Source organism: Amia ocellicauda, chromosome 5 (genome assembly GCF_036373705.1).
Source record: "Amia ocellicauda isolate fAmiCal2 chromosome 5, fAmiCal2.hap1, whole genome shotgun sequence".
Taxonomy (NCBI): Eukaryota; Metazoa; Chordata; class Actinopteri; order Amiiformes; family Amiidae; genus Amia; species Amia ocellicauda.
In genome coordinates this window covers 3,582,501-3,606,198 of record NC_089854.1, presented here as the reverse complement: position 1 = coordinate 3,606,198, position 23,698 = coordinate 3,582,501, and the positions used below count along the sequence as shown (strand labels likewise).

The 23,698-nt window shown below is 47.4% G+C and overlaps 1 protein-coding gene across 6 annotated transcripts in view; it reads right to left on the bottom strand.

Moving 5' to 3' along the window:
- srgap2 (SLIT-ROBO Rho GTPase activating protein 2) overlaps positions 1-23,698 on the bottom strand; it is an 85,766-nt gene that overhangs the window by 23,248 nt on the left and 38,820 nt on the right. For all 6 annotated transcript variants that reach the window (XM_066703273.1, XM_066703276.1, XM_066703277.1 and 3 more), the window contains exons 3-5: positions 15,297-15,489; positions 7,711-7,873; positions 2,365-2,427 (exon numbers count right to left, since the gene is read on the bottom strand). In XM_066703273.1, coding sequence (XP_066559370.1) covers positions 2,365-2,427; positions 7,711-7,873; positions 15,297-15,489 — 419 coding nt within the window. The remainder of the gene's footprint in view (positions 1-2,364; positions 2,428-7,710; positions 7,874-15,296; positions 15,490-23,698) is intronic.

The following is a 23,698-nucleotide window of genomic DNA, read 5'->3' as shown; positions in this document are numbered from 1 at the left end:
AAGTCACATTTCTGTTTCTGAAGAGCACATCTGAGGAGGAGGGTGGGGGGCAAAAACACCTGCAGGTTTGAATTTATTCATTTCTCTCTTTTTAATTATTCATCTATCTTTTCTAATACTTTTATAAGCAAGCTTAGATCATCTTCGAACGTTCACGTGTTGCCACAGTTTGTGCTTGCTCTTTCACGAAGCACAGATGGTGTGAATCGTTGCCAAGTCTATTTTTATCAATCGTAACCATTTAATTAGGGGATTTTTGTGTCCCTCTTTTATGGGCTACAGTCATTTACCCAAAAACAAGCAGGGAAAAAAACGTCTCGAAATGATGTGGTGCCACTAACTCCCTGCCTACCTCACCCTCCCCTCCGTCGGTCCGTCCGTGCTTCTCTCTCTTTCCTTCCAGAGAGAATTAACCATAACAAACAACGTAAATATGGAGGACAACAAAAACAACCACCACCCAAAAAGCACTGCTCTTTGGGGGTGAGGGGATCTGTAATTGTTCCTTAAAAATAAAACTTTAAAAGATCCTAATTAAAATGTCTGTCGTTTCGGCTGCCACCCCACTAATTAGCCCTGCGTCTCGTGTTTGGTTTGCTTCAGCACAGCGCCCCTAAGACAGGATAATGACACGGTTGGGCTCACTTCTTAAAAATCGCTGAATCAAGTCGACCAGACGAGAGAGAGTGCCACGTCTGTGTCTGGTGCCGGCACAACGCCGCCCAGCGTGGCCACACCGCTCCCATCACCACAGTCAGCTCTGGCACAGCCTGCCAAAGCCAACCGGGGTTAATTAAGAGAAATGTTTTGTTTCCCTTCCCACCCCCCCGCCTTTTTAAAGAGCCGGGCTCGGAGAGATTATTAATGCCGAAGGGTTAATTAGCTGCTGAAACCCCAGGCACTCAGCAACTTTATTTGTCAGTCTGATAAGTGTTTCTGTGGAGGCACCCAATAATTAAATGGGTGATTCACGGTGTAATTGTGCCCAGCAGCGGGTATAGAGTGTTATATATATATTTATATACATGGGGGGAGAAAATAAAAATGGAAAACGAAACGTGTGGTCTGATACGATTACTGTGCAGGTTTATGGTGATTATTATTATATTTCTTAGCAGATGCCAATAATTTACATTCAAAAGTATTCAATAAACTGCCCACCCCTCCACATTTCACCACAAAAATCAGTGCCAGGGTATAAATCGAATCAGATTTCCCTCTCTAGCTTGTAGACCTGGGCTTTCCTCTCGATGGATCCTCGTGCAACAGACTCCCGAGTTTGTCACAGCTCCTGGCACCAGAAGACAAATCAAAACAGGATGTGCTCACGGCAGGCGGCCCATAAACCTGGGGAGGGAGACTGTCACGGTAGGACGCTGTGAAGCGCAGCCCCGATGTAGTAATGCGTTTGATTTATCCCAAATGGCAGCTGAGTCCATTTAAAAGGCGGGGGGGCATCGCTTTGCTTATTTATTTTAAAACGACGCGCACTGTAAACACAGGCAGATAAACGTTTCCTCTTCACTCGCTGCAGCACGACCTGTCGTCGGGGGTTTGGAGGGCCGCCCAGCGTGTGCCGCTCTCCTATTGGCCGGTGCTCCGCCACGCCCCCCCGATGGGCCCAACATTCCTACTTCAAAGGCATTCCAAGCCCACCGCAGCTGCACAACCCCCCACCCCCCCAAAATCCCACCACACCTGCCCCGCCAAACAACCCCAACCCCTCTCACAGAATCCGTGCACCTTTGCTCCGGCTGCTGTCGGGGCCACCGCACTATACACTTTAACCAAATTAAATACAAATAAAAAAACGTCTCCAAACAAAATCACACCCCTCCCCCATCCCCTTCTCAGATTCACCCAAAACCACAAGCCACTTAAAGAGAAAGGAAAGGGAAAAAAACAAGAACGAACCAAAACACAACAAAAAACTGTCTCCTCTAGGCGTGAGAGTGGGAATCTAACGTTGCCAGAGAATAATGAGACAAATACGGCTACTGCTCCAGGATCTCGGACCCCCCTCCCGTCCATCAACACCCCACTGGCAGCCGATCCTACGCAGAAAGGGGAGGGCAAGTGCTGATTTCTTGCAGGGAATGCAGGGCTGTAATCACGGCTTTGGCTGCCTTTGTGTCGGCGCAGGACTGTGCCAATCAGGACGCGGATTGTGCCGGGCAGCTGTGCGGCGACAACGGGATACAGGTGCTCCAAGAGCCATTTGCTAGTTGCCACATTTATTAATTTGCGCAAGTGCCCTTCAAATCACTGAGCAGGAAATATAAAAGGAGGCTGTTTAATGCAATGTCTCTCTCTCTCTCTCTCTGCCTGTCTGTGAAAATGAGCAATGAAGCAAAATTGATTTACCGTGTAAAGCTCGTTGAGAACCTTCATCAGATCCTCTTGAAGCTGCAGGCCCACTTCTTTGCTCTAGGGAGAGAGGAAATAAATAAAGAAAATGCATCAAGAAATAAAAAGAGAAAAATACTAAAATCAGGTTAATGGGGCTCAAGTTGGCTCTGTTAATCTCCCATTTCAATTACCCCCCATTATTTACATAACAAATTCAATAAGCCTTCCGCTCTGTTCAATTAGGGTCATATTACAGGAGCGGGGGAGGTAGAAAAATACATTCACAAACTGTGCTGAGTGCGGTCTGTGATAAAAATAAAAGACTGTTTATCAGTAGCAGTAACCCCACACAGGATTAATAACCTGTAAGTGGAAAACATTATTATCAGCATATATGCAAGGGGGGAAAAAGTAATATTGTGGAAATGTTTTATTTGATTATTTACTGTGAAAATCATTATCTTCTGTTCTTTAGGATGTTGAAAAAGCACAGAAAAAGAGGGGAAGGTGGGAAGAGGGGGGCACGAATCCCTCATTCAGTGACTGAAGTAATAGATGACAGACCATGGGAATACAAATTTTGAAAAAACATTAGAAAACCAAATGTCAGATTCCAGAACAATCTTTACAAAATAGGGGACAAAACAAAATCCTGGTTGCCGACCATTGTGCCACAGTGCGTCTTGCATTGAACATGGATGAACAAAAATCCTTCTGCTTAGCCACTTAAAGGTTTAAGAAATCAAGATGAATGGCACTGGGGACTGCTCCTGCAGGGGCCCGTGAGGAAACATTAATAATACAAATGTAATGCGCTCTAACGAGGGGCCGGGGAGAGACAGAGCGCCTGTGACAGAGTGACTGATGAGCTCCCACCGGACCGAGTGGGAGGGGCTTAGAGAAACCACGGGTCGGGGCTCGGTACCTTCAGGGAATGCCGCACTCGCACACAAGGCACACAGATGTCACACGTGGTACTGCATTTCCCAACGTCAGGATGCAGCGTTTACACAACCTGTAAAACGAGCTCACTGCTGGTCTGGCAGTCGTCGAAAAATTTTGCGGCAAATTTTTTTTGCGGAAAATTGCCAATTTAAAAAATACAATCTGAAATTTAAATTCATCTCCACCCTGATGGGTGTGAGCATCCAATTCACAACACGCTCCTCTGTGACAGACGCCCACGTTGACATGCGCTGTGCCCTCATCACGGTGCCAAGGTCCGCAGGGTCCTCTGGTTTCCTTTTCATGCATGATCTTAATTGCTTAAATTAACTAATTACTTGTTCAATGAGGCAGGACAGCCTTCCAGGGCTTTAGGAAAGGAGTTAAAGATCTACCACACAGCCGTCTGCAATGCCACCCTGACTGAGCACAGCGCCGGTCCCACACGGCTGCCACCCACCCACAATGCACTGCTCCTCCTGCATGGGCACAGAGAGGGATTGTATTTGTCGTCAAAGTGCTTCCAAAGTCACGGTTTCGTTGTGGCGTCAGATTGATCGATTCCACATGTCTGCTTAAGGAGAGAAGTCTGTGCACAACCCCCCCAAAAAGCATTGAGCAAAAATGAGGTATGGAGGTGAAAGAAAAGGTTTCTAGAGAGCATTTTTTCATGGAGGTTAAACAACAGCCTGAGGGCCGTGTGGGGCAAGACAGAGGAACAGATAACAAGACTACCTGCCTCTTGTAACACGTTTGCCATGCTGCCGAATTAAATGAAGGTAGGTTTTCAGTCAGAAGAGGCACCTGGACCTATTAGGGAGTTTGTTTTTACCGGGGGTCAAACAACAATGAGATTCAGCCGTATTTGGCCCCTGGCAGTGAGGGACAATGCTGCCATGGTGAGCGGTTGATCACTGATCCGGTCAGGCAGCAGCATTCAGAGCGAGGGATGACCGCTATGTGATGGATCGCTTTTGTCAGGTTGTCATTCAGGGGAAATATGTACTCGCAAACCACAGGAACAAATTGAATTTCGACCAGAAAACACAAAGCGCATGTTTTCTAATTTTTTGGGGAGAAGAATAGGAGACTGACCAATAGTGAAGAAAATTAAATGAGAACGTAACCATGACCAAAACTATTATTAAAATCGAGGGTCGAGTCGTTCCCCAGTTAAAAGACTCCTCTTTTCATGGAGAAAGAGTACGTCTGTTCGTGGTGGATGCTGGACAACATCCAAACAAACTGCCATTTGAGAAAGAATTTGTGAAGATGGGAACTCTGACCTCAACCTCTTTTTATGCTGGTAGGAAGACTGGGAACACAAATAAATTGTATAAATAGGAAAGCTTTGAAGTGCATATTATATATATATATATATATATATATATATATATATATATATATATATATATATATATATAGCACAGTCTTTATTTCCACAGATACAGAAAGTGAAATGTCTCCATTAATCCAAAATGTCTACACAGTCTTTTGAAATCAAACTCTTCTCACAGCATGACAAACGGTGAAATGTAATAGCTCCTTGACCTTACAAGTAAAAGCCACCACTTTCAGAGCAATACACTTTAGTTGGAAAGAAACTAAACCATGACGCATCGCTTTTCTGTGGCTTCGTTGGACGCTGGGAAGACGCTTCAACCAGACGGATGGGAAACAGACGGGAATCACATGCTCCCCGGACATGCCGTAAAAGCACACAGCCCCGGTCTTTGTGTCCCTCCGACAGCACAACACGTCAGGATGATACATGTACACAGCCTGACATTGCTGTCAAGGATCGATTTCACATCCCCGGCCGTTGTGCCTCGAGGCGTCCCCACCACCCTTCACCACACCGCAGATAGACTGTGATCTCTGCTTTGCCTCTTTTGACTTTGGTGACATAAATAACAACGGGTATAAAATGTCTTGCCTTTTCTGCCGACAAATGAAACCCAATTCTCCATCTTGTTCGGCAAAAACAGTCCGATTCTAATATCAGACAAAGTCGAGTCAGAAATATGCCTGCCGTCTCAAAGGGGCGACCGCCTGAAGCGTGGCGCAGTAAAGCGACAAGGACAGGAAGTCCAGTCGGCTCAGGAAACGCAGGTACCGGAAGTAGGTCAGTGGCCGCACTGCATTGTGGGTACGGCTTGTGCATTTACAGACGTAATTTCGATTTTCCCTGTTGACAGACCTTTCCTCAGGTTTAGCAAAGCACACGATCATCCATTCATCACTGAGGGATCAGGAATAGAGATGCACGCGTCTCAATTTCCTCTAATACCTGGTGCTTGGGTTGTCTTTTCTGTATTTTATGCCCCGTGTCGCTCTGATCAATGGAGACAACCCTTTCATAAACATATCACCAGGCGTCAGGATGTACAGACCGGCTGTTTGGGTTTCAAACCCATCTGTTCTGTGCAAACGCTGCCACCTTACAGAGGGGAAACGGGGGAGGGGGCTTGGGAAATGTCACAAAAATAAAACGAAGCGGAAATCAATTTCACAAAGAAACTGATTAATCTGAAGAGCCCCATAGTTCGCTCAGAAGAGAAACACTGTGAGAAAGATTGACAAATCGGGAAGTATAAGCACCAGGAAAGACCGAGCTTTATCGATGGCAGGAAAGACGCACTGGTTTAATTTTTATTTCTCCAGTTGTCTTTTCCTCAAATCGCACGCGAGACAGCCAGCCGAGCGGTCAGGACCCCAGGGTGGTTTTATGCCAGCCGAGCCAGTCTCTCGGGCCGTGGGAGTCATGCGAGTTTGAGTCATTCGCACACGCTGGCGCTTCAAACAGAGTCTAATCACTTCGGCACTGATGCGATGTTATGCATCCTTTATTTTATGCGTTTTCTTTATTACACAACAGCGGTGATTGTCCGGGTGTCTTTAACGTGCAATCCTCATGTCAATCCGAGGAAGGGGGACCGGAGGGGGCGTGGAAAAGACTCACAGACGTGTGAAAATGTGATAAAAATAAAAAAAGACAAACTGACGGACACATGCACACAAACAAGAGAATAAAGTCTTTATTTAGATGCTAGGATTTCTAAATAAGTGCATACACACAGACAGACAGAGAGATACACACAGACAGAGATAGGAGACGCACACAGACAGAGAGACACACTCCATGTTTTGTAACTCGTAACTGATTTGGAGATCAGTTCCTGCTCTGAGTCACTGGCACATTTCCTCTGAAATCCTGTACCTCGTATTTCAGTGCTGCTGTCCCGGCACTGCAGACTGAGCGTCGTGTGCAAAATGACCTGCGTGTTAAACTTTTTTTTCCTTTTGCTGCAGTGCAGATGACAAAATTATGCTTAGTATTAAATTTGAGAAAGAAAAAACCCTCTGAGACACGTTTTCCAGCTCTCTGGCTAGATAAAAAAAAAAAGATGACGCGTTCTTTTTCTCCTCCAAGGAACAGCGCTCATTCAAACTTTCTGCTACTGCAGATAAAGTTAGGAAGAGTTCCCCATTTCTGAATGTCTCCAGGTTGTATGTGTGTGTGTGTGTGTGTGTGTGTGTGTACATTAATCAAAGTCAACACAAGACTGAGGGAATACAACACAAACACAGAGCCTTCCATGGTTTATCTGTGTCATCGGTGAAAATGCACCACGTTGAACAGAGATTAGGACTTGGTAAAAATGGCTGCGATCCAGCAAAGAAGCGAGTTTCAACAGGATATGTGACCCTTAATACCCCGGGTGGGGTGGGGTGTCTGGGCAAAGTCACCCTGACGCACACCCCCCACCCTCCTCCACCCCGGTGACCCCAGACACACTCGCTCAAAAACAGCCGGGGGTGGTTGATTCATTAAAAAGAAGAGATTATTCTGGATTAAAAGGGCTCGACCGGAGAGTAATCTGTGAGAAATGCCAATCAAATGTAAATGTAATTACTTTACATGTCACAAAAAGAAGGAACCCCACCCCCACACACACAAATAAAAATAATAAAATCCCTTCCCAATTACTCTCCAGGGGATCAGATTGATGCGTCTTCACATTATAATATGCATTTTTTAGAAATGACAGCTCCTTCATTGCAGTTTGGGGTTTATTGTGCTGGTAGGTAATTATTCAGTCTCAGATGGTTCACCCGAGTTTAAACTCTGGGTAGATCTGTCTTTCTTGCCGAGACCTTCTGTTCCCGCTGGTAATGGGACATCTCCGGGGATCTATGTCCACGCACCTGGGCCATTAAGATCTCCATGGGATTTAGACAACGTCTCAAGTTGTCACGAGGGGACAGGTCGTTTAATAAGGGCAACGAGTTCCCATCTTATATGATGAGCAGCCCTAGACTGGAGGACAAACCCTGCATCCGAAACAACCCAAATCCCCACCGGTGTTGGGGACAAAGGACAGAGCGTGTGCCTGTACGTGTCGGGGTTCTCACCTTCTTGAAGAGCCGGCCCGAGTCCTCGCTGACCTGCACAAAGCGGGGAATGATGTTGTTGAGGTAGAGGTCGCTGAGCGTGGCGTGGTCCCGGCTCTCTCTCTTCACCTGGCTCAGCAGCAGGTTCCAGCAGTTCACCGGAGACAACACGTTCTGCTCCTTCCTGCAGACGGACAAAGAGGTGCACCCCGTTACATCACTGGCGTTGGCAAACTGCTCCGCCCACAAAGTGGTCCGGGTTTTGATTCAGATCAGCACACAGACCCTACTTTCCCCTCTGAGCAAACTGTGGGCAAACTGCCAACTCCCTGCTCAATAAATTACACAGGCAATTAACACACAGTTTACCCACAAGGACAATCAGGCCCTTAAATCTGTCATTTTGTCTCCACTTTTCTATGCAGGTAATTTTTCCTCTGACTTGCATTTAATTGCCAGCTCCACACGTTCTGGGACTCATCGGCTACACAAAATAATAAAATAAGGGTGCTGATTGAAAGTGTGGGCTGCACGGACTGAACCCAGCGCGTAACGCGGGAGAGCGGCGACGCGGCGAGAATGTAAACCATGCCGGGGATGAGCACAGACCTGGGGGAGGCTGCTGTTCTGCTGTGACAGCTTCACCGGGGCGGGGCCGCCAATCCTCGAGGCGCAGAGCCATTCACACGGATTACCGCAATCGGAAATTTTAAACCCTGTCATTTCAGCCTCACTCAGCCCGTTAGAAAAATAAAACCCGATGCTGAATGTAATGTCTTTAAGTCGCCACATACGCAACACAAAACAAAAACTAGTGGATTGTGTGACTACTCAGATACAAGATAAACTGGATTGTAGAGGGATTTAAGTTTATCTTTCCACAACCGGGATGTTTTTATGTTCCTCCCCCCACCTTGTTAGGTGTTTTTAACAATCTTTAATCCCCATTTGATCCTTTTAGTGATGCTTTTGTAAAGAGGATAAAAGTGCAAACTGTTTAAGAATTTGGTTCGTCCCTAAAAACCTGTTGCCTTAATTTAGAAAATAAAAACGATGCCTTCATTGATATGCAGCGCAAAACATGTCCTCGTTTAAGTCTCGACAACCATGAGGTCATATTTAATTAAGGAAGAGGTGCCAGTGCAGCCGACAACTCATGCATGCGAATTTTAAACCAGGGCGTCATTAAAACAGATTTCGCGTCGGGATTTTTTGTTTTGCTAAATATCTTACGGGTTTAAAACCACTACTTACGATGATAGATCGCTCTGCTTATTTGTTTGGCTGACGTGTTAATTCACGTCCGCCTTGGCTTCAGTAACACATTATAAACGCACAAAGGAACTGTGAAGGAACTGCAAAACTCACACGGGTAGAGTGATTAAATGGGATTTGATTTATTTATTCTCCCCCCAGATGAGGAGGCAAGATGCGGTACAAAAATAAATACAAACTCACGTTGGATTTTAATGAGCTAAAACGATGTTTAACAGAGAGAACATGGGCTTTGGATGAGACGAAAACCTGTAGTCTTTACCTTCACTGCATAGACAGACCCAGAACAGAAAACAACCATGATGAAACCAGACGGCCTGGCATCGGAGTGACCTCTGCGGAGAGCGGGTTGTTTAGAGGACACAGACGTGTGCCAACGACACACAGAGAAGCCGGGCTTTGAGCAAGAGCACACAACACAGCTGGAGTCACCTCCACCGAGCACCGCGGGCCGGTACGGCAGGCAGCGCCCTCCCCGACATCTGTCTACACGGGCATTAACAGGCCAGCGCTGGACACCAGAGATCCCCTCCCCCTTCCTTGCCTCCTGCCAATCCCAATTAAAAGATCAAAAACCTATATCATGTTTATTTCTAATAAAAAGCTTGATGGGATGTCAGAGCCCGCTTCTAAAATCGCTGGAAAATCGACCCCAGTCAGGGTTGGCGGTCTGTGCCGGGCAGGCCGAAGATTGGAGCGGAGGTGTGCGGAGAGTGGGAGTGTATTTTTGGGGGGTTCACAGCAGCATTCATCCTCCTCATCAGATCGAGACGGACACAAGCTGTGAGTGCCGCGGCCTAGGCGGGACTGTGCCGCGCGATTGGGCCGGGTGAGGACTTCTCGTCTAAAAATCTAATACAAATCTGAAAGCGAAAACGAGGTGGAAGTAATCTAACCACTTTGTTGCCTATGACTGCAGTGGTTCACTTTTCACAGACATAGGAAAGAGCGTGTGTGTGGCTAATTTGTACACATCACAACCTGCTGCGTTCTGAAGTCAACGGAGCAGGAAATGTTTGCGATCAAATGGCGAACAAAAGGCTTTGTACACATTTGGACTTTTGTACAAATTTGGTCCGTGTAAATTAAGGCCAATCTAACGTACACTGCAAGTCCAAATCAAATGCTTTCCTGTGAGAGCATCCTCCACAGGGCAGTCTGCTGCTTCAATGTTTAAAATCAAAGCAGTTAAATGCGTCCGGTTTGAAGCTGAACACAGATGTGTCCAATATGCGGTCACTTCCCCCCCAAACAAAGGCACCCTACAGGTGAAAAACATCAGGGGAGAAATAAAACCAACAAACACAAGAGAAAGCAAGGAGACGTTTTATGTAACTTGCTGAACAAGGCCTGTGTTCCTACAGAAAGGTTACTACACACTGCACAGAGGCTTTGCTACCCAGAGGGTCCTGTGCAAACACACGGACGCCCCTATGGGCCCAAATCTCCGTGTTTGCTCGAATGGATGATCTACGCTCTGGTATGAGCTTTCAAAACTGCGCTGCGAGGGCGTGGAGCCTCTTCCCAACAAGTCTCAGCCCCGAGCAGTCTCGGCTCGGTTGGGGCACGCACGAAAAAAGAATAACAACTGCTATTGCACAACCAGGGTTTGCCTGAATAAATAGACAAACTGCTGTTCTTCCCCGACTCTGGAGGACGCAGCCCATCAACCCCACCCTGCGCCAGCCTGCCGCGGAGTCGTGGCTGAAACCAGTCCGTCAGGAAGACTCGGTGGGACCCTAATTAGATTAGTGGGGAGTCGGACTGCGAAACGGTTTCCTTTATTGAAATTACAGGGAGCTGCGGCCCTGCAGGCGACGTGGGTAATGAATAGAGCGTCAGAGCTGCGCTTGAGTCACGTGGGTTAGAATGTTCGATTAATAACGAGGCCGTTGGGAGGGAAGGCGGCTCTTTCCACGATGGGCACGGAGAATTTCTAAGAACGAGACCGACCAGCTGCAAAACCTTCCCTGGATGGAGACCATTGACGGGACATGTTAGACCTGCAGACCAGAGGAATGCTTGGCGCTCCAGGTGCATTATGGGAGGAAGTGACTCCACGTGAGTGAGCACAGCTTCTGTGGACTGGTCTGGCAGCGACCGTTCCTCAGCGAGAGTCTGCAAAATCACTCGGGAATTAAAACTGGGGTGCCGTTAACGACAGCCTGCTTAAACGTTGCAGCAGGAAAGGTGATTTAAACTATTTTTATTGGACCTGTGCATTTAACAAATTGGGCAAAGAGAACTTCTGCAATCTCTTTAGAGGAAAAACAAAACTGGAATCCACCACTCTGTTGCCGATTGCTTAACACTGTGCCAACATCGAAATAGCTCCTCAAATGCCGTTAATCATTTGACAGCGAGTGGGAAATGAAACTGTCCTGCCTGTCCTTTGCACAAAAGGAAAAAAACTAAACTGGGCCACCCGACAGAGCCCACAGCAAGACTTAACCCCGTGAAGCCGAGCACCGATGCGCTGTACGTACACCAGTACCCCGCGGCCCAGCTGTCAAAACGATACCCCTCACGGTCGGCAGAGAGCCAGGTTGTCACGCTGTCGACACCGACTCACTGACACAGCTGGACCGGAGCGAGGGGGAGGGGGACCACCTCCTCGAAACCACATGAGGAACAGGGGTCGTCTGAGACGCTTCCTCCAAACCAGAGCCATTTTCAGAGCTCTGCTCGGTAGCTGTTGTTTTTCACCGCTTAGAGAACATTATTGTCATCTTAAAACCGTGCTGAGCCCATAGCAACAACCACAGGACAATAGAGTATTCATTTAGGCAGAGAAAGAATGAAACAAATGTCACACATACACGCACACAATTACTGTCACTCCAGCACACTCGCTGCAGCTACAGACAGGGGTCACGTCGCAGGGGGAAGCACGCGTGTGTGTCTGCTAGCGTGTGGCAGCTGGTCCGTGGTGACAGACCCTCGAGAGCTGCCTGTCAGACCCTCCCGCATTGCTGGCATAGCTGCCCCAGACAGGAAGGGGTTAAGCCCGGAAGCGGCACAGCTGCCCGGCAGCAGGCGTGGCCCGGGTGATGCCAGCCGGCCCATAGCGCGGATGCCGAGGTCGAGACGCTCGCGGGAGAAATGCCGGCCTCGATAGGATCGCCGGCTCGGCACAGACGAGGGTAGGGCTCACGCAGTGTGCGGCCGGAGCTGGGCTGGAATTTTATCGTGGCACCAAAAACCCAACAGATGCCAGACTGTGCTGGTTAAAGAGAGTCGAAGAGGAGAAAACATAAATGGAGGCACTACGTATAACTCAACCCCCATCTCTCCTCGACCTGCGGGACCCTAAATCACTCTGCTAAATGCGCTGTCTCTTCAACGTGTAGGATCAGAGGGGTGATGTGCAGAAGATCACACATTAAATCTGGTCCTCCTGCAGACAGTTACAGCACAGGTTCATATGTTACAGGCCCGGCACGGTGTGGCCTGGTGAAAGCCATATGCTGTGCCAGAGTGTATAGTGTATCAAGTGAAAATGCTGTCTTATCCTGGCATTTAAAAATAAAAGCAAGGAAAAAAAAACAGGCCTCTGTTTTTTGTGTTAAAGAGGTGTGTCCTCACCAAGACACTGGGAGAGGGAGGCGGAGAGGAGGTTTGTTAATGTCCCCCCCTCCTGTGCAAATGCCCCCCATGTCCGCCCTGACCGAGACCAGGAATGTCTTACATAAACAATAAGACAAACACACGGTCACAGGTCTTTGTTGCACACAGGTTTTCCCCCGACTGCAGCCCTGCGCACCTCTCCCCAAATTCACCGACAGCACAAGGCTGAGAACTATTGTATCCCGCGCGGCACGGACGGAGTTAAACAGTGGACGTGTCACTCCGGTTCAACTAAATTGTCCGTAAGCAAATATTTGGAGTTCATCAGCATCAGACTTTGTCCCCTGCTCTGGCCAAACACAGTTTTAAAAAATAAAAATAAAACATATAAACCACAATTTGGTGCTCTACGTTTTAAATTAAGTTCAAGGTCAAAGCCCGACACTGTATTTTGACGCTGTAAATGACAAACAAAAGAAACCCCCTCTCCAGCGACAGTGACGGGAACCTGGGATCCAATGGGTTTTAGGAGGTAATTTAAATCGCAGTTTGCCATATGTGAATGAGAGCGTATTAAATATTTAAAATGCGGTCTGATTACACGCTGCCCTGGGCTTTGTGCTTTGACTTCTGCACGGCAACATCCCATCAAACCATCACTGGATGCTGTGATATATTAGCAAAGTAGATTATGGATTTAGATCATAGTAAGATCCTTCTCTCGTTAATCAGCCGTCTATAATGGCTTGGGAGTCTGTAGAGTGTGAGGATGTAAATCTAACCAGGAGAAAAACAGCACACATCTGGTTTGGCGTTCAGGTTTTGTTTTTAACAGGAGCCGGGCGTGGAAAAGAAGGTGAGACGGGAACATGGAGTGTCTGTGAATGTTGGTTTAATTTGTTACGCAAACAGAACTAACCGGAGCGCCGTAATTAGTGACATTTTGTGCCGCTGTTCTTCAAGCCGAAATGCATGAAAACAAGAGCCCCACCACGGCATACATTCGATTTTGCCATGATTTATGGATGCTTCGTCTGTGCACACACATTCTTAATCTTTAACATGGGAGGAGTACTTACGTTATGGAAAATGAGCCCTAGACACTGAAGGATTTCTGTCTTTCTGGCAGTAAAGGACAAACACGATATGTTAACAAAAGTCACAGGACAAGCCTCCATATTGTGAGGTTTCTAACAAGAGGGAACTGCCAGCATCAGTGATATTGTATACCGAGGGGCCGGTACTCCTACTAACACGCTATAGAGCCATGTCACAACCTGGGAGGGTCGCAGTCCCACAAAAAGAAAAAAAAAAAAATCAAGCCTTGATGTCAACCACACAGAACATCTCCGGGATCAACTTCTGTCACCGCACTAAACAAAACGCACAAAAACAAAGGACGGGGGGACAGACAGAGCGACAACTGCTGAGCTACCCTTCACAAAGCAGAGAAAAACATCTGTACTGGAGTGGTTTGGGGAAATCTGCTGGCCAGCTCTGCGTCCTGACTGCAGCCCAGTGACTGTGGCTCGGCTGGCCGGCAGAGTCTCTCTCCACACGCCCCCGCGAGAGAGCGCTCGAGTCTGGCCCCCGTCTCTGGACGAGTCGCTCGCTTGTGCTAATCTGAGCTGACAACCGTCTGAAGGGGAAAGCTGTGCGGCCCGCCTGCTCCATCTCTCCAAGGGTTTCGGTGGCGGCCGCCCAGCGAGAGGGCCTGGCCAGTGGGGGCCCAAGAAAAACAAAACAAAAAGGCTGCAGTGTTCAATTATTAAAAGGCATTAATAATTTAGTGTTACACGGGCAATGTTTCTTTTAGTAAGGTTTTTTCCCTACTTCCTTGGTGGATGCTCTGAATGGCACGAATCCCAAACCACTCAGAGCACAAAATCGCCACCTGGCTACCTGGCAAATGTGGCACCAGCGCTGTCAGATCAAGACGGGGACTCTTCTGTGACGAGCAGCTCAACCCCGTTCAGAAAGGTTTCAATCTCTGGCTATAAATATCAGTTTAATCTCTTATCAATATGTCCTTCCCTGAAACGACCCTGAACATTTTTAGTAAAAGACAATTTTCTTTCCCACCTTCCCTCAATCCTCTTCTCTCTCTCTTCCCCCTTTGCTCTGTTCAGTGAAAGTCTCTCTCCCAGCTGGTAGGGATTCAAATCTGATTATAGGCTCTCTGGCTATCCCACAATGCCCTGGGAAATGGGCCCCTGTGCCAGGTCTAAACTCTTTCAAGGAAATTCTTGACCTTTTTTTTTTTCCCCATGAGGAAAATCCTCGGGGGAGGAAAATATTCCAACTCAGCAATCTTACTTACTGTTACTCTCTGAAGGAATCCTACATAATTTATGGCCCTATAAAAAGCAATAAAGTGATCTTATTGTGGTCAACTGAAAGCAACCGACTGTTTGAGTGATTAAGCAGAGGATGCTGGTTTAAATATACTCCCCAGCTTGGTCAACATCCATCTCAGAGCTACGCAAAACACATGGTGCACAGCTCCTGTAGTGCGCAGTACAAGTACCCATCTTAAAGCTCAATTAACCTGTTTCAATGAAGGGGGACTGAAATGAGACTACGTGAAAGTAAAACCGAAAATAAGAGATCGCCCTTTGATAAGATAGATCACGTTCACAAAATTATTGGTATTGTAAAAGACTCAACGGGTAATTGAGAAGTTTTCACATGATCTTATTCCTGAGTACCCAGTGAAACCACAGCCAACGCTCTCCTCCAGCCCAGCACCGCCCCGCTCTGCTTACTTGAATTGGTGGTCCTTGGTGCTCCGGGTCTTGGCCAGGAAGCGCTCGGCCAGCTTCTCCAGGTTGCGGGAGTAGTCAACCTCGATCTCGGCCTTCTTGCGGAAGAAGTCCTGGAGGTCCTGCAGGAGTTGGACGCGGAGCTCGCATTGCTGATCCAGGCATTTCAACTGCTCCACCAGCTGGGCGCGGATCTCTGTCAGGAGAGAGGGAGAGAGAGAGGTTAAAGGTTGTTCCCCGACGAGTCAATCGGATCACGATGGAATACAGTTGGCTACAGAGCACAGGTGAAGGACATGAGGGACGTTTGGTGGAAAGTGAAGGTTTTTAGATATGGCTCCAGAGCTGGCAGCTGTTCGATAATCTGTGCCAAGTGAAAAGGAAAGTACAAAATAGAGAACAGGTATACAACTGTGTGCACCCTTGAGCTACACACAGGGTGGGTCTGACATCCACACTGAAACCGAAGCGACAGAAGCATTTATAAGCAAGGTGGGTGCTGTAATGATCAAGGCCAGACGTGCCTTGGATAAACCTCAAACAGGAATAAATCTCGGATTAATTAATCATGAACACTGCATTGTGAACACTACTAGTAATTTGCTGCTCTAGAACTTGAGTCAAACGTACGACACCAAGGGTCCTGATATCCACAGGTTAGGTGGATGTGCACAAGTGTCTTACAGTCTCGAAGTTGGTTGGCACAGCTGAGGCCTTTACATCTCCACCTGAGCTGAACGCTTAGACCCGCTCTGCACCTGCAGCGCAACACACAGAGCAAAACACGGCAGCACCGCAGTCGAACAAACAAATCCTGAAATATAACCCTACAGGCTTTTAATTAGATAATGACAAACACACACACGGTGATGCAATGATGACCCCGGAGCAACTGCGTTACAGGGCCACGACCGACTGCGTTAAAGAGACACTTGAGCTGATGTCTGTGGCCTCGGCAGCCTGGCCTGATTGAAGAGGTTCAGTGAAGCCTTATAATAGAAGCCCGACGCGGGGAGAGGGACCTTGAAACAGCATCCCGAGGAACCACAGGACGACAAGAGCACAGAGGCCGTGTTACCAGCACAGCAACCCCAGACTGCCTATCAGAGCTGGTTTGCGAGCTGCAGAAGTGGAGTGAGCAGGGTTTTGTGCTGCTGTCCTTTTGGTTTTTCTTTTACTTAAAGTATTAACTGAAAATTTCATGAAGAAGCCACCCATAAAAGCCCACGGAGGGCCCCGGACGCGTGGGCCAGAACCATGATCGTGCTACAGTTTCGACGATTAAAATTCCTGCAGCCCCGACTAATGTTTCACAATCCGCAGACAGATGCGACGCGGAGTCCCCACAGAAGGAGGTTTACTTAACCTAATCTCTTTTCATTTCTTTCTCCGGCGCACTCTTGGAAATGCTCTCTGCTGCGCACCCGGGCCCCCTAAATGAATTTACTCCACTCGATACAAAACGTCCATTAAAAAATTAGATTATGGCATTCCAGACGACCTCCGGAGGATCCTAGGTTTCAGCGTTGCTCAGACACTACTACTGAGGCCGAACAGCACTTTATTTCATTCGTTCACACTGCAGAAGCCTTTCGTACCCAACCGGGGTGCCTCTGGACACGAAGGGGATTAAATCAACAAATTCCTGGGTAAATAAATACCCTCCACTGCCCCCCCCACCACACACACACACCCTGACTGCTGTTCAACAAGACCCATTATTGGAACACATTTCATTTTTAAAAACAACCAGGACACCCGATTACAGCACACATCACATCATGCGACTGGTCTGAAATCTCTTGGGTTCTTCAAAATTGCAATTACCCTTGACAGAACTGGTCCCCTGCCTACTTGTACCCCTCTCCTGCATCACTGTGTGGCTAAATCCACAGCGCTTCTGCGGCAGGCGGCGTAGGCTAACCATGAACTGTGAGACAGTGAACTGTATTGCTCTGCTCGTGCGTTACTCCCCGGCAGACAACTTGAGTTCAGCTGGAGTCATTACGTTATGACTCCGAGATCTATTTGTATTGGGTGCCATAAACCTCTTCAAAGGCTCAAACAAAATTAAACCCTTCTGTGCCTGATGAGATTTATTTTTCGTCTGCTTTATATATATACATACATACATACATACACACACACAAAATCTAATTTGCAGACTCCCCTTCAACGGAATTATTAAGAAGCTGTAAAATGTCCATGGCTCAACAAGCGACAGTTTATCTCACAGCTCAAATCCATTACACACAGAAACAATATGCGGCCATAGAAACAGGTACAGCACACTTTCATAGCAATCTTGCAGCCTGATCTCCTTCAGTGCAAAGACTTATTTCCCTTACACAAACACACACAAAAATACCCCACCTTTGCATTTCCTGTGATACAGAAACCTGATGACTTTGGCCTTCATTGTGGCCTCAACCCATCCAGACGCCCCTCTCGACACAGCCCAGGTCCTCACAAATCCACCGAGACAAATCAACACAACCTTCCCACAAACTGCCCTCCAAGGAACGCAGCGCAGTGTTGGCTGCAGTTGACTCTTGATTTTGCAGAATCCAAACCATGCGATTTTTAGCACAAGTTTCACACTGACATCACTTCCCCAAATAGGCATCTGCCGGCGAGTTTGACATGGAGGCCAGTAAAATCCCCACCCAGCCACTCTCCTACTGGGAAATGCTTTTTGAGTACCTTGTGAAGTGCTGAAATTTGTGAATCTTGTGTGAAGATTGTCCCAAAGAACGCAGGCAAGAGCGGCCATTAAACAAACTTGACCTGCAGCCTGGTGGAGACATTCATGCTTGCAGGATTGTGACATCATTGGTGTCAAGTCTAGAGGCTAAATCACTGCACCTCTCAGTATACGAGACACACGCGGGTGGCGACTCACTGCTCTCGTCTCCGGTGAGTCCCTAGACCAGCGGAGAGTCTGCGGTTGATACTGTGTGGTCGATGGCTTTCTCCGTTAGCATCAGTGGATTATGGGTGGCTTGGCACAGGTATGAGTCGCACCTGGTGGTATTATGATGATTAAATACCTCTGAAGCCGAAAACATGAAACAGTCAAGTGTCACGTGAAACGACAGAGACAGTCAAACAAGTGTGCAACCAATTGGAGCCGGCATTGTTTTTTTTTTTACTGGCTTCTCTATTTATTGCCCCCGAAAAGATGAAGCTCATTCTGTGCCAGACGTTTTATTGCACGGCACATACATGTGTCTTTCATGTTATAAAGCTTTGTATTGCGCTTATTCACTTGTAATACGCTTATTTTGTAAGTTGCCCTGGATAAGGATGTCTGCCAAGAATGAAAAATAATAATAATAAGATAATAATAATAATAATAATAATAATAATAATTATTAATTAAAAGCAGGTAGGCATTTAAAAAACACAATGACCGGCAGGCTGTCAGAGGCTGATCTGTGTTGACGTACTTCTTGTTCAGACCTCGGTCCACCTCGCTGTCCACACAGGCTGACGAGTGTTTATAAACGCACACAGAAAACCACACCCAGGTCATTGTGCTGCTTTACAATTATAGCAACAGGAAACCGTTCAACAACAACCCCCCCTACGGCAGTCATTTCACATGTGTGAGCCAAACAGATCCCTTCCTCCTGCTGCAGAGGTATACAGCCTAAACACAGACCAGGCTCTGCAAAACACACTGCGCTGTGGAGAGACGGCATTGGAGCGAGGAGGCGTGGGTGAGCGGACAGCTGCTGTCGGATGACCCTGTTGGGCAGTGGAGTGTGAGAGACAACACGAGCTAATGGGGACGAGCTTTAAACGGGGCTAACTGGCCAAAAATGCAGCCGTAATTGAAAGATAATGGGAGGGAAGATTTCTAAACGGCAAGCAGCCCAGGGCCAATAAAGCCCGGCATAGGCAGGCCTAAATCCTATTGATTAACGAGGCTTTTTCTTGTGGGGGAGGGGGAATTTGACACATCTGTGATGCTCACACTGTAGTACTGACTTATAAACCATATTCCACAGTACGCACTGAAGTGGCAAATTAAAAAAAAAATATATATATATATATATACTGAAATTAGAGTTGCAGAATTGCTATACAAATTAAAAATTAAAAACTAAGTAAATTTAGTTTTTGACTTACATGTTCTATGAACCTATGTTTGAACAATTCATGTCTCATCAAACCGGGCATTTGTTGATCAGTTAATTTGTTCCAACAAGTTCCAATATTTACGGACAAATATTGGCGTGTCGCCCTTTTATCACGAAGATTATTTTCTTTGGCGTACCATCAAAACGTGACAGGCTCTGGCCAAGAAAGATTTGCAGAAAGCCTCGAAAGCCTGGCGATTCGTGCTTGAGAAAATACCAGCTGGGTTTTACTGAAGGTGCATTTCATAGGACAAAGCTACCAGCAGGTGCTTTGGGAAGTTTATCTTTTAAGACGTTGCGGAAATTGGCTGAAAAGGAGAAATCTAAGCAACTCACGGCGAACACTTAAGACACTTGTTTTATTCAGTTAAGGCCTGCTCCCCAGACCATTGGGTTTCTCTTACGGTTCTGAAACCACAAATCCCTCACAACGGGCTTGCAGTACTGAACAATGAGGTTTCATAAAGGATCAGGCACAATTCTGCAGTTAAAAAGACAATAAATATAATATTAACTCCATGAGCTTAGAACTCTGAATACCTCACTTCAAATGTTGTGTGTTTTGAGACAAGAAAGCATCTCTTCTAAGAGAGACCATAGATTATTAAGCAGCCGTGCGGGGGGGGCGGTCGGCTTGCTTTTGAACGTTTCGGCGTACGTTCAGGAATCCAGAAGGCAGGTTATTTTAAGGACACCCGGCCCTCAGTCGTTCAATTATTCAGTAACAACGTTAAGGGATGGCAGCTGGGTTTATTCCAGTCTCTCATTCTTTTATTCCAAACTGTAGGTGCCAGACTCAGATAGGATGCATCAAAACACAGATCGCAGTCACATACAGGAGCCCAGTGGATGAATCCTAGCCGATAAATCATAAACGGGGGTGTCCATCGGTGCTGTAAAAGTCAGTGTTCCTCTAGCGTTCATTGCCAAGGCGTGTGATGGAGTCGGGTTGTGTTTGTTGGCAGACAAAAGCCAGGTGTGAGGGGGAAGTGTCTCCGTGTTTACAAAGAGTTGGGCCTACCCTCACCACCCCCCACCCTCCGGCCAACGCCATGCGTTTCTCAAACAGAGGAACAACAAGCAAACGTACACCTTGACAACTGCCACTTCCAGAACAGGAGGGGAAGTCTCTGCAGCACGACGAATTCAAAGCAAGTTTGATTTTTATTTATTTAATTTTCTTCCCTCCCCGACAACTACTGAGAGACAAACTGACGAAGTTAAAACGCAGACTGGAAAGACGACGTGCATCTCTTTGGAATTGCGCTTGTTCTTCAAAAGATTTAGCTTTGTGCGTCTTAAAACCCATCCCCGGCTTCTGAACAGTCTTTAAAAAACGATGGCACATCTGGTACAAAATAATCGACACGAGCAAACAAATCAAACCAAACCAAAAGTCACACGAACGTACACAATTCATACTACAGTCTCTTGTAAGCTAATTAAAATAGGAAAATGCAGACAACCAAACGAAACGCATCCAATACCTAACAAACAGTCTGTGTGTTTCTGTCTGTCTGTCAAGAGTTGCTGGGAAACTTCCACAGACACAAGACACCGCACAAACCCAGCCATTACTTTGGAAAGAGTTTCCAATTTGTTGGCTCACCTGTCAAGAATTTATGTACAAGTCTCTGTGCGTCTGACGGGGGGAACTAGCTAGTGGCTCGTACGAGATGGCTGCCACCTGTTTTGACTTACATTATTTACACCGGTTCCACTATTTTTACTCCGACAGACACACACACATACAGAGAACAAAGGCAACACAGCGCAGGGGGAAACTGGCAGCTTCAATACAGTCTACACTGCTGAACTGATCTCCCCTCATATCCACCTCTCTGAATAATTCAGCTCGTGGGGAATACGTGACATGCCAGCTGTAAAAAGCACAATGTCAAGAGGCAAAGTTTTGCCGTGGGGCTTTCTATGAAGTGAGGAATTGCTAAAACCGAGTTCTGCACAGAAAAGTAACACCATAGGGAGGTTTACCAAACACCAAAGAGAGGCCAAAAGGATCAGTAACGGTTGCGCTACATCTAATACAGGTACAGAGAGACGTTTCGCAGCGATGATAAAACACCACAGCGCTCTCTCCAACACCTAGTGCAGCTGGCATCCTTCAGACCGTAGCGCAAGCAACGCTTAAGCTGACAATGTTAAGTACGGGGGGGTGGGCACGCCTTTGAGTAAACGATTAAATACATTAATGGAGGTGAGCAAAGTGCAGCAATAAATAAGGATGAAGGAAGAAGCAATTACAAGGGGGGTTGACAACAGAGGGGACTCCCGTCCTCGGGGGGGGGCTGTCACAAACCATCACACACCGAGACCCAGGCGACACAAAGGTCCGCAGCTGCCACTCAGGTGCACGTCTCACCGATTCTCCACGACACGACTTCAGATTGGTCACGTCTCGTTAGCCGTGAGCAGGAAGGTAGTAGTGGTGGTGGAAGGACGTTGACCGAGCAGGCTGTGTCAGCATGTAAACACAGGCCAATCAGAGGCCTTCAAATGGGAGGGGTGGCTTTTTGGACATTCCCCCACGTTGTCACCAAATCACTCAGGGTTGTGCCACGCCCAAGAGAGCACAGGACACAGGACCGGGGCAGGAAGGAGGCAGTGTTTGCCAGGGACACTTTCTTTGGGTCGAATTCAACAGGGCACAGGAGCAGCGGAGATGGCAGTTGAAGAGAAGAAAAAAAGAAAAAAGGGAAACATGGACAGATAGTTTTGACATTAGTCAACGTCAGGGTTGTGGCACTGGGTGTCAAAACACTTGTTACCACACGGGACGCGGAGGGGCAAAGCGCTGAACTCGGGAATTAAAGCCGGCGTGGCAGTCGGTCCGGCGCACAACGCTTCCCACGGCCGAGTCTCGTGCAGACTGATGTGCCCCCTCCACTCCCGTCCGAAAAACAGTTTCGCAACGTCGGGAGGAAGCCCTGATCTCGTGAATTGGTGAAGCGCTGGCCTCGTGTCTTCTGGTTATTCTATAAATAACAGCCCCTCTTCTGCGGCTCAGACCACACTTAGTGAACCCAACTTTACGCCACTTAGGAAAATATATAATTGAACACACACAGTGCTTTTAATAGCCGAGAGGAGACATTCGCACAGATCACTGGCCAATTTGCCAGACTGGTCAAGCTGTCGGGTGCAGCTTGTTGTTGTATGTTATAATGTAGATGCACAACCACAAACATGCACAATATTTTTATTTTTGGGTTGCGTGCATTTACGGAGAGATCAAGACTTCTAACAAAATCCGCCTGGCCTGTCCCGTCTGGAGCCTTTTTGTATGAGTTTGAAGAGGGGGAGGGATCTCAGATAGTATTGTGCGACTCTGAACAGCACCATTGTCCTCCCAATCTTTAATGGAAAATGAAAAAAGTATAATAACATTAAAAAAGCCAAAAATACAAGACAATAGCCCAGTCCTGTTCCGGAGCCCAAGTCCCACGAATCCCGTCCGATTTCTTGTGTCATTTAACTCTGACTCGCAAAAATATCTCCATTCATCTGAGTGAAACAGGAAACTGGGCCCTTTTATGATTTTTCCACCCCCCCTCTCGGTCTTTGGGGGCTGATGGGAGAAAAAGACAGGAAGTTGAAAGAGTCAGGACTGGAGACAGCACGGCCCACGGTGGGAGGGCAGAGATGAGCCGGGGAGGAGCGCAGCAGCCGTGTTTGATGTCTCTGACCCAGACCCCGGGCGCATGATTGGGGTGTCGCTCTCGCACGGCCACGGTCCTGTGCGTCGCATCGCACAACACTACACTGCCTTGGGTTATCTGTCTGCTTCCTAATAAGATTCCAGAGGAGGGAGGAATCTATTAGTTCCAGACATGCCAGACTTAATCCCCGAACGGGAGGAACATTCCTGAGGAGAGAAGAGGAGAGAGGGGAGAGAGGGAAATCTAGATGGTGCAGGGGGTTCTGTCGAAGGAGTGGTACCAGGAAAAGTAAAACGGTATTGTATGTGTGTGTATGTTCCACTCAATGCATTTGTTTCTTGAACTGCCTGCTGCTTGACACTGCTTGGACTTTTTCCAACCCCCACCCACACACACACATACATACACTCACCCACCCACAGATACACACCCACACTCACTCACCCACCCAGATACATACACACACACACACACACACTCACCCACCCACCCACACACATACATACACTCACCCACCCACAGATACACACACACACTCACTCACCCACCCAGATACATACACACACACACACTCACAGATACA